The 12,310-nt window shown below is 36.9% G+C and overlaps 1 protein-coding gene across 4 annotated transcripts in view; it reads left to right on the top strand.

Moving 5' to 3' along the window:
• The window catches only part of LOC123516504 (E3 ubiquitin-protein ligase HERC2-like), a 456,561-nt gene that overhangs the window by 351,175 nt on the left and 93,076 nt on the right, over window positions 1–12,310 (top strand). For all 4 annotated transcript variants that reach the window (XM_045275907.1, XM_045275905.1, XM_045275904.1 and 1 more), the window contains one exon: window positions 109–518. In XM_045275907.1, coding sequence (XP_045131842.1) covers window positions 109–518 — 410 coding nt within the window. The remainder of the gene's footprint in view (window positions 1–108; window positions 519–12,310) is intronic.

The following is a 12,310-nucleotide window of genomic DNA, read 5'->3' as shown; positions in this document are numbered from 1 at the left end:
TTTGACTTTTTTCTTTGCTCAGCTAATTTTACTGGTTTGTTTTTTCTAATGATAAAATCTCATCCACATCACATCTTTTTTTAATTATAAGTTCTTGTCACTTTACAGCTCCCAGTCAACGTATGTGGGCTCTCAAGACTCTCCGAAAAATAGTAACAACGGACATTGGGTCTGGTCTCAATATCCGAGCACTTCTCTCAGCTTCTTACTCCTCCAGTTCTACTCCTGGTCCATCCCGTTCTCTGTCTCCAGTACCTCAGTCTCTTCCTTGTGTGCCCAGTGGCTCCTCTGCTGTGCCACACTCCTTGGTGCCTCCTGCACCTCCATCACTGAGAGGAAGTACTGAGAGCTTAGACTCTTCAGGAAGTTATGCAAAGCCTGTAGAAGTTAAGGTTATACAGGAGATGCCCCTCATAAGTCTGCTTAAAGGTCTACCAGAAGCTCTCCTCCGTCAAGCAGAGTATGAAGATCCTCTAGTGCGAGGAGGAAAGCATCTGATGCATTCACAGTTTTTCAAGGTGAGTTCTATTTATCTTCTTAGGGTTTTGGTTCTTATGAAATTAAATCTCTATGGTCTGCATTCTTATATGTGATTAACTATGTAAAATAATAATTAATTTTCAAAAGAGCCAGTCAGTTCATTTAAGGTAGCTATCTAACATCACCTCTCTTTACTGTTACTCATACTGACCTTGTTTGCAATTCAGAAGGCCCTCAATATTAGTAAAAATGTAAAAAAAAGACGAGTGAGAAAAAAGAGAACAGCCATTGAGAGCAGTGGCAAGTCAAGATTGTACTTGGCTCTAAGATAAAGTGACATGGGAGGCATTGACTCACATTAGCCACAGATGGACGGGCAAGATCAAGTTAAAAAATATATATCTCCAACTCAACCAAATGAGCTTATCTCACAGATGATGTGAAACTGCTCACTCAAACCAGGGAAAAAGAACTCCTCCCTTATTATAAATCTACTTCACCCTTCCATCACCTGGGCCCGTATTTATAAAACTTTCGTTAGCGAGACATAAGTCATGACATAACTGATCGTAGCTATGATGCGACATAGGTGGCAAAGTTATGGCTCGGTAACCCCTCATCATTAGCTCGATTTAGCGCAGGGATGCCAACCGCAACATAGTGGTAAAATTTATGGACTGAAACTAATCCAGTTATGATGATTTGAACAATTAAACATGTCTGAGGCATTTTTGTATTAATAATATTAACAATATATGAAATTTAGGTATATTTGAAGGCGAACATAATTAATAATAGTGTCTCTGTCCACTGACTCCACTTCACCTGATGTAAACAAACAGCATATGACCCACGCACTTGTAGTCGCATATACTGCTACTTTGTTTTGTTGTTGGTTGTTACTGACATGATGGATGTAGCTACCACACCCACCACAGATGAGGAAACGAAGCAGCAACTGTTGTGTCAGCAGGCAATTTTCATTGTTAACTTCAACCTAGCAACCTTAAGTGACCCAGCTTATCCGAAACTAACAATGTCACTTAAGATACATTGATTTGAAGAATAATTTCCAATGACCTAACTTATCCTAAACTAACAATGTCACTTAAAATACATTGATTTGAAGAATAATTTCTAGTGTTGATATTCAAGTATGGAATGTGTGTCTAGGGATAGAAATATTCATAATGATAAGGTGTAACAATCTGTAATGGCACTTGTAATGTGCACTTGTAAAACTGGTTTTTCTTGCACAAGCTTATTTAAGTACTTATAAAAGAGATATTTAGGCAAGCACAATCAGGCAGCAGTGTTAATTAATAAACTAAGCCTGCAAGGCATTATTTCCCTCCCTCCCCCTATTTATGGATAAGAAAGCCTACATTGCTATGCTTTGTGAAAGCTTGTAGTGAAGCATTGAATATTAGTAGCCACTTTACTAATGGGTCTATTTGATGTAGGAGGCAGTCCATCTCCCAAGCCCCTTGATGACATAGAGAAGAATTTGAGTGAGTAAATCATTCCATACACATATGGATCATCTTGGTTTTGAAAAGTATTAACCATTCCACCCTTGTATATCTATATCCTCCCACATCCTAGGTGACATTAAGAGAACACGCCTTTTTTTTCCCACTCCTTTGCTTTTATCATTTGCCGCACACCACACCACTTCTTTCATACCTTCCTATACCTCACATTCACTCTTCCTTAAACACTCAGTAATACCCACCTGCTTTCCTTTATAAACACCCTGGTTAGGTTTGGAGAAACACAGGCAACAAACTATCCATTTATTGTATTTAATGCTTCCAGGTGTAAAGGACAACTTCTGCCAGCTTACACATAACTAACTCTAACCCTAAACTAACAGAGTATAACTTCAGTAACTTAACCTAATCAAATTGGTGGGTTTCATTGATTTGAAGAATTTCTGATGTTGATATTCAATTATGGAAGGTGTGTATATGGTTGGAAATGGCAGCTCACAAAAAATGCATCCACACATGGATGTGTCTTAATGACAAGTGCACTCAGTACCTGTCTGCAGCACAATAACAGCACATTACCCTACTGCTGAAAATATCATTAAGACCATACAAAATATCTTTAAAACTGAAGTGCAGGGACATTAACTATCTATCTATGTATAGACAAAGCCAACACCCTCCTCCAGGAGGAGGACAGCAAAAATGAGGCAACCACACACACACAATATACACTTACACTGTGTATGAGGAGTATGGGGGCAGGAAGAGGGAAGGGTGCCTCGTCTTGGATACTTCTTCCTTGAGAGGATTGTTTACCTCTTATATAGATAGTGAGATAGATCTGCAATAAATATGCTTGTGATGGTTTAACTAACATTTGTTGTCATTGGTCATAACAGTACAGTGGAAATGCTACCGTAGCACTTCCAACGCCCAACACAGCTGAACCTCCTGCTGGTGCCGAGACATCCACTGTTTCAGTGGATGATGCAGCAACAGGTTGTAAAGGTTGAGCACCATCTCTGAAAGAAAGTTAATAGATAAAAAAATTAAAAAAAAAAAAAAATTTAAATAATATATATATATATATATATATATATATATATATATATATATATATATATATATATATATATATATATATATATATATATATATATATATATATATATATATATATATATATATATATATATATATATATATATATATATATATATATATATATATACACTCAACCCTCGATTTGCCGGACTAAAAGGGGAAGGCTTGTCCGGGAATGGCAAATGTCCGGCAATGGAAAATGTCCGGGGGTCTACCCCCTTGCCGGACTTTACCCTATACAGGTTGAACCCCGCTTTAACGGCACGCGATTTACCGGAATCCCGTGTTTAACGGCAAAATTTCCGGTGGGAACATAGTGTTGTCTTTAACGGCATTTCGGCACCTGCACCAGCTGTACCAGGAAGTTGGAAAATAAATCAGACGTTTTTTGTTCAGAAAAACAAAACTGAGGGAGAAGAAAGAGACTTTGCACCAGATGTGGAAGACAAGAGAAAGAAAAATAAAAGAAAGGCAGGATCAGGAAGAATAGAAGTAACAGGAGGTGCCGAGGCAAAGGCAAAACCTCCGACGACCATCATCATCATCATCATCTCACCACGTGGGGCCGTAACACATGCCAATGCCGCCGACACACGTGTGACGCGGCAGACTTGTTTACAGTCCAGTACTAGACGTGTATGTCCGCCCGCGCTGCCATCTATAGTGCCCGATTTGCGAACTTTGTCTGGCGCGGTAGTTTGAAATCGACTTGTCCCGGACTTTTTTTTTTTTTTTTTTTTTTTCCACAGACTCTTGTCCGGCAAATCCGAAATCCGGCAAATGGAGGTCCGGCAAATCGAGGGTTGAGTGTATATATATATATATATATATATATATATATATATATATATATATATATATATATATATATATATATATATATATATATATATATATATATATATATATATATATATATATATATATATATATATATATATATATATATATATATATATATATATATATATATATATATATATATATATATATATATATATATATATATATATATATATATATATATATATATATATATATATATATATATATATATATATATATATATATATATATATATATATATATATATATATATATATATATATATATATATATATATATATATATATATATATATATATATATATATATATATATATATTTTTTTTTTTTTTTTTTTCTATTAACTTTCTTTCTTTCAGAGATGGTGCTCAACCTTTACAACCTGTTGCTGCATCATCCACTGAATATATATATATATATATATATATATATATATATATATATATATATATATATATATATATATATATATATGTGTGTGTGTGTGTGTGTGTGTGTGTGTGTGTGTGTGTGTGTGTGTGTGTGTGTGTATTTACCTAGTTGTATTTACCTAGTTGTAGTTTTACAGGGCCTGAGCTTTATGCTCGTGTGGCCCGTCTCCATATCTATACTTATCCAATCTTACTTTAAAAGTATAAACACTCATTGCAGACACTACTTCTTAATTTAAACTGTTCCACGTCTTAATACATCTCTGCGGGAAACTGTATTTTTTAATATCTTTCAGACATCTTCCTTTTCTCAGCTTTTTACTATGCGATCTTGTGCTTCGAATGTCATATTCTTCTCTCAGGATCAGTTTCTCATTATCCACTTGGTCCATTCCGTTGATCAATTTATAAACTTGTATCAGGTCTCCTCTCTCCCTTCTTTGTTCCAGGGTTGGTAGATCCATAGCCTTTAGTCTCTCCTCATATGTCGTCCTTTCAAATTCTGGAACCATTCTTGTAGCTATTTTTTGTAGCCTCTCCAATTTCCTTATGTATTTCTTTTTATGAGGGATCCACACTACTCCTGCATATTCCAATCTGGGTCTTATTATAGTACTTATCAATTTCTTCATCATTTCTTTGTCCATGTAGTGAAATGCTACTCCAATATTCCTTAGCAAATTAAATGTTTCTCTAAAAATTCTGTCATAATATGGCTTACTGGTTGATTGTTTTCTTCCATCGTCACTCCTAAGTCCTTTTCCTTTTTTACTTTCTCCAGTTCTACTCCATCTCCCATCGTCTTTCACTCTCCCATTTCCATGACATGGCTTTTGTTCACATTGAATTCCATTTCCCACTTCTTACTCCATTTCCAGATCTTATTTAGGTCTTCTTGCAGTATTTCACAATCCTCCGTTTGCTTTATAACTCAACACGGTTTTGTATCATCTGCAAACAGATTTATGTAGCTGTTCACTCCTTCTGGCATGTCATTAATATAAATGAGGAAAAGTATTGCTGCCGATACTGACCCCTGTGGCACTCCACTTTCTACTGCTCTCCACTTGGACTTCATATCTTTAACTATCGTCCTTTTTTCTCTCCCTCCTCAAATAATTATCTATCCATCTCAATGTGCTTCCTTTTAAGCCACCCTTCTCCTCTAACTTCCACAGTAATCTTGCATGTGGCACTTTGTCAAACGCCTTTCTTTAAATCCAAATAAATACAGTCAACCCATCCCTCTCTCTCTTGTACTCTATCAACTATTCTAGAATAGAAACTCAATAAATTAGTTACACAAGACCGTCTTTTTCTGAAACCAAATTGGCTATTTGATATTAATTTGTTGTCTTCAAGGAATTCGATCCATTGTTTCTTTATTATTCTTTCACACATCTTGGATATTAAACTAGTTAGTGATACCGGTCTGTAATTTAAAGGTTCTTCCTTCCTTCCGCTCTTATATATGGCAACCACCTCAGCTCTTTTTCATTCTAGTGGTACTGTTCCATTTTCTATTGAGCATTTTATGATGTTGTATATAGGACTTGCTAGTTCTTCCCTACATTCTTTCAGTATTCTGCCTGAGACTTCATCTGGTCCCATTGCCTTCTCTTCATCCAGTTCCTTCATTAACTCTTTTATTTCAAGCTTGGTTACTTTAATCTCTTTCATACAGATTGTCTCTCTATTACTCTGTGGCCTCTCAAATTTGGATTCCTTAGTAAAGACCTCCTGGAATTTATTATTTAATAGTTCTGCCATACTTTTTGGGTCTTCCATCATCTCGTTCTCTCCTTTTAACCTTTCTATTGTTTCTTTTTGCCTAATTTTTCCATTTATGAATCTATAGAACAATTTTGGTTGCTCCTTACATTTTTCGACAATGTCTTTTTCGAAGTTCTTTTCCTCTTCCTTCCTCACCTTAACATATTCATTTCTTGCTGCTTTGAAGTTTTCCTTATTTGCTGGATTTCTATTTCTCCTCCACCTCTTCCATGCTCCATCTCTTTTCTCCTTTTCCTTGGCACACCTTGCATTAAACCAATCTTTCTTTCCTTTTTCTTTAGGTCTATATTTCGAGACATATTCCCTGACTCCTGCTTTGTATATTTCCAAAAATAAGTTATATTTGTCTTGCATTGGCTCTGAGTTTTCCATCTCCTCCCAGTCTGCATTTTTAAAATAAATCTTGAGATTCTCAATATCAGCCTTTCTGTAAGTTAATCGGTCTCCTTTGTATGAATTGTCTCTATCTTCCTTTCCCTCTTCTATATCTATTTCTAATATTGCATGATCACTCTTTCTCAATGGGCACTTATATCTTATATCATCATTCATTTCTATACCCCTTGTAAAAACTAGGTGCAATCTCGCCGGCTCGTCGTTTCCTCTGAGTCTTGTGCATTCCGTTACTCTCTGGTCCATCATATTGTCTATCATTAGGTTCAAGAATCTTTCTCCCCAGGCTTCTTCCCCCATACCACTTTAATAATTTTCCCAGTCCACTTCTTTACAGTTGAAATCTCCTAGTAATATCACTTTTCTCCTTTCTTTAACGATTCTCGTTAGACTCCTTATTGTGTCATCTATCAAGTCTTTATATTTTTGATTGGACCATGAATTTGTTTTTGGTGGCACATATGTTACAATGATTGTTAAATCTTTTTTATTAATATGCATCTTAATATACAGTACTTCTGCTTCTGTGTGTGTGTGTATTTACCTATTTGTGTTTTACAGGGCCCAAGCTAAGCTCTCTGTGTCCTGTTTCCTTGTCCATTCCTGTCATATCTCTCTTTCATCTGATTGACACACACACCACGTCAACGACATCACTGCTCAGTTTATTTCACTTATCAATGCTACGATGAGGGAAACTATTTTCTCACGTCATTTAGACAAATGTCTTTTATTAGCTTTTTTCCATGTCCTCGGAGATGATTACTTGTGGTCACCTTTATCAACTCTCTGTCCAGTATGTCAATCTTGTTCACCAATTTATACATAGTTATCATGTCTCCTCTTGTTCTTCTCTCTTCTAATGTGGTCAGCCCCAGCTTCCTCAGTCTTTCCTCATAGTTTAACTCCCTGAATCCTGGTACCATCCTTGTTGCCAGCCTCTGTACCCTTTCTACCTTCTTCATATGCAGTGACCAGACACAAGCTGCATATTCTAACTGGGGTCTTATTAAGGTACATAATATCTTCTTCATCATTCCTTCATCTAGGTAGTGGAATGCAAGGCCAATATTTTGAAGCATGTTATATGTTTTCCAAAAAATCTTGTTAATGTGTTTCTCCGGTGACAAAGTGTTTTGCACGTTACTCCTAAGTCTTTCTCCACATTGGTCTTTTTAATTTTCTCATCACCCAGCCTATAATCCCAGTTTGGTCTGTATCTACTTCCCATTTTCATAACATGAGTCTTGTCTATATTAAATTCCATCTGCCACTCCTTACTCCACTCATATATTTTATCAAGATCTTCCTGTAACTTGTTACAATCTTCCACATTCCTTACTCTCCTCATAATTTTAGTATCGTCCGTAAACATGTTCATGTAACTGTCAATTCCTACTGGCATATCATTAACATAAATCAAAAACATGATGGGACCAAGCACTGACCCTTGTGGAACTCCACTGGTTACCTTCTTCCACTCGTACTTTCTTCCTCTCACCACTGTTCTCATTTCTCTTCCCATTAAGTCATTTTCCATCCATTTTGCTAGTTTATCATTTACTCCTCCAATCTTATTTAGTTTCCACATCAGTCTATTGTGTGGTACTTTATCAAAGGCCTTTCTCAAGTCCAGGTAGATAGCATACACCCATCCCTCTCTATGTTGTAGTATGTCAGTCACTCTTGAATAAAAACATAATAAATTGGATACGCACGATCTTCCTTTTCTGAAACCAAACTGTCTTTCACTCAGAAGGTTTTCACTTTCTAGATACTCACTCCACTTAGCTTTAATTACTTCTTCACATACCTTGCACAATATACTAGTCAACGATACTGGTCTATAATTTAGCGGTTCCATTTTATTACCATTCTGATATATAGGCACAATGTCAGCTCTTTTCCACTCTTTCGGAACTAATCTTGTTCGTATGGAGGTTTCCACAATATCAAATACGGGGTTCAACAATTGATCCTTACATTCATTTAGCAACCTCCCAGATATGCCATCAGGCCCCATTGATTTATTAATATCCAGATTGCTTATAATTTTCCTTACATCTTCCTTAATAACCATGATGTCCTGCATTTGCTTTATTTCCGTAGGTCTTCCTCCCATAAAATGCTCCTCCTTTGTAAACACTGCAAAAGTTGTCGTTCAAAATTTCAGCTATATCTCCAGCATCCTCATATACTTCTTCCGCATTTTTTACCTTTACTATTGCCTCTCTTATATTTAGTTTTCCATTTATGAATTTGTAAAACATTTTTGGGTCACTATCACAGTTTTCCACCACCCTCTGTTCATATTCCTTCTGTGCTGTTCTCTTTACTTCAACATATCTATTTCTTGCTGTTTTGTAAACTTCTCTTGATAATACATCACTGGTTTTCTTAAGTTTCTTCCATGCCTTTTCTTTGTTCTTTTTTGCTTCTTCACAATTTATTATTTAAAGTCCTCTTTCTGTAATATAGCACAAACTTTTTCACAGCAGAGTTATACAAATCCATAAATTTATCGTATTTCAATTGCATATCCCTTTCCTGGTATACCACGGACCAGTCAATTTCATTAAAGAACTCCCTTATATGGTTATAATTTGCCCTAATTTAATTTAATTTTTTCTCCCTGCGTTCCACAATCTTATTCGTGCTTAATTCCGTATCCAGCTCAAAGCTTAGGACATCATGATCGCTTCTCCCCAAGGGACATTTATGTTCAATTTCCTCTTTTAGAGATGCCCTGGTAAATACCAAATCCAACCTTGCTGCAACATCTTGTCCCCTGCACCTTGTTGGTGATCTCACCCACTGTGTCATCAAGTTATTTGTTGCTACCTTTAACAATTCCTCTGCCCACTCACCACCGTTCACCACTTCGTAGTCTTCCCACACTATTTCTTTACAATTAAAGTCTTCGACTATCATCACTCTATCCTTTCTGATGAGTTCTTCCTTCATTCTGTCTAGAGTATTTCTCATCACCATTTGGTACTGTTCATATTCCCAAGCATTGGTTCTGGGTGTTATGTATACTGTTATAATATTAATGTCCCTCTTGCCATCTGTTATAAGCATACTTATCACTTCCTCATTTCTCTTACTATAGTTCACATCCTTCACTATCAGATCTTCTTTAATAAGAACCATTATACCACCACCTCCTTTATTTTTTCTATCATTTCTCCATACTTTGTAGTGTTTTACAACAAACCAGTCTAGCTTTATTTCGGGCCTTAGCTTTGTTTCCACTAAACACATTATGTCAGGTTCGTTATTTCTTAGGTAATTCATACATTCTAGCCTCTTAGACAGAAATCCATCTATATTCATGTAAGTCACTTGTATTCCATTCCTAGTCTCTGTCTTCCATGTAATGTCTATGCCGCCTGTTCTATCCACCACTTCTTTAGCCTCCCATTTCTCATCCTCCAAAAAACATGGTCTTTTCCTCCTCTGTTATTTTGTCATTCCTCTCTTTCACTTCAGTTACAAAGCTCTTTCATTTTCACTTGCTCATCCTGTGACATATTTCTTCTTATGTAAATTGTTTTGGTTTCCTCAGAGTCCTTAAGTTTCCAAGCTCTCCTCAACAAGGCCTCAGCTTCCACCTGAGACTTTAATTTCAATTTTAATGGTCTATTCTTGCCTTCCTCAAAAGCTCCCAATCTCACACTTTCTTCTACCTCAGCATATAGGTCCTCTTCCTCCACAGAGATCTTATTCAGTAAAGACTTAATCCTGTCATTTTCCTTATTCCTCCTATTCTGCCAGTTTCTGTTAGTTTCCTCCCTCAATCCTGTTATGATCACACATTTTTTTCTTTTCAGCAATATCTCTCACCACATACTCATTTTCCTTTAGTGCCTTTACCATTTCACTCTGCGTAATCACTTTATTTTCCTCTTCCTGCTTTTTCACTATCTCCCTAAAGGACCTTTGTACCTCCTGATGTTCGTGGTTCACTTCTTTCATCCTGGCATCAATTAGATTAAGGCATTCCTCCGTCCTCAAGTCCCCTTCGGATATTTTCATCTCCACTTCTAGGAGTTTAGCCTTCATCTCTTCACATTGTTTCCTTAGTTGTTGGTTTTCCTTCTCCATCTCTACTTTTCCCTTCAATAGCTCTTTATTCGCTATCGTTAACAAATAGATCTCCTTTTTGAACTAATCATTCTTGGCTATAAGTCTATTCAGTTTTTCTTCTTTGGACAAAATGTTTAGGAACTTACTTTCCAGTGCCTGGATTCTTGCATCCATATCTAATTTCTCCAGTCCTCTTGGAGTAGTTACAAAACCTTCAAAATCCTTGGGTTGCCTAGGGGTAGGTGCCATGTTTGCTATCATCAGCTGATTATGGCTAAAACAATCACCACCCACACTCTCCGTATCCCTCACTTTCAACACTATGTAACAGTAGGACATCAACATGACACTAACTTAGAGGTACCCGGGCCCTGTAACACCATAGGTATTTTCACTTCTTCCCGTCCGCAGCTGGAGATGAGCCGTCCTCTCTCAGCTACGGCGACGGTGTGCTGGTGTGTGTGTGTGTGTGTGTGTGTGTGTGTGTGTGTGTGTGTGTGTGTGTGTTTGTGTGTGTGTGTGTGTATTTACCTAATTGTATTTACCTAATTGTAACATACGGGAAAAGAGCTATGCTCGTGCTGTCCCGTCTCCATATCTACTAATGTCCAGCTTTTTCTTAAAATCATGAATATTCCTTGCGTTGACCACTTCCACGTCTAAACTATTCCATGCTTCCACCCTTCTATGAGGGAAGCTATATTTTTCACATCTCTCCTATAAGTGGCCATTTTAGTTTTTCCCATGCCCTCTCGACATTCTTTCATTCCACATACACAGATCTTCCCTATCCATTTTTTCCATGCCAATCATCACTCTGTATATTGCTATCAGGTCTCCCCTTTCTCTTCTGTTTTCCAGGGTCGGAAGTTGCATTCTTTTCAGTCTGTCTTCATAAGTCAAATCTCTTAAGTCAGGCACCATTTTTGTTGCAGCCCTCTGTACTTTCTCTAGTTTCCTTATGTGTTTCTTTAAGTTCGGAGCCCACTGTATTGTTGCATATTCAAGCCTTCGGTCTTATCATTGCAGTAATTATTTTCTTCATCATTTCTTCATCTAAATATCTGAACGCCACTCTTATGTTCCTCAATAAGTTCAATACTTCTCCAATTATTTTGTTTATATGTCTCTCTGGCGATAGGTCATTGGTAATTGTCACCCCAAGGTCTTTTTCTTCATGACTGGTTTTATGTCTTCATTTCCTATCTTGTACATACTCCTGATTCTTCTTTCACTCTTGCCAAACTCTAATTTCTTGCATTTTGTCGTGTTGAACTCCATTTGCCATGTACAGCTCCATTTCCATATTCTGTCCAAGTCTTCCTGGAGTAGTTCGCAATCTTTGTCACATCTCACTTTTCTTAACAATTTTGCATCGTCTGCAAATAGGCTCACATAACTGGACACCCCATCCACCATGTCATTTATGTAGACCGCGAACATTACTGGTGCCAACACTGATCCCTGTGGAACTCCACTCTCCACCAAGCCCCATTCTGATGGTCTGTCCTTAATTATTGTTCTCATTTCTCTTCCTACCAAAAGTCTTCCATCCATTTTAGTAAACTGCCATGCACTCCTCCTACCATTTCAAGTTTCCAGATCAGTCTCCGGTGTGGTACCTTATCAAAGGCCTTTTTTAAATCCAGATATATTCCATCAGCCCAACCATCTCTTTCC

This window comes from Portunus trituberculatus, chromosome 41 (assembly GCF_017591435.1).
Source record: "Portunus trituberculatus isolate SZX2019 chromosome 41, ASM1759143v1, whole genome shotgun sequence".
Classification (NCBI taxonomy): Eukaryota; Metazoa; Arthropoda; class Malacostraca; order Decapoda; family Portunidae; genus Portunus; species Portunus trituberculatus.
Note: the sequence above shows the minus strand (reverse complement) of the source record. Positions and strands in the feature narration are given on the sequence as shown.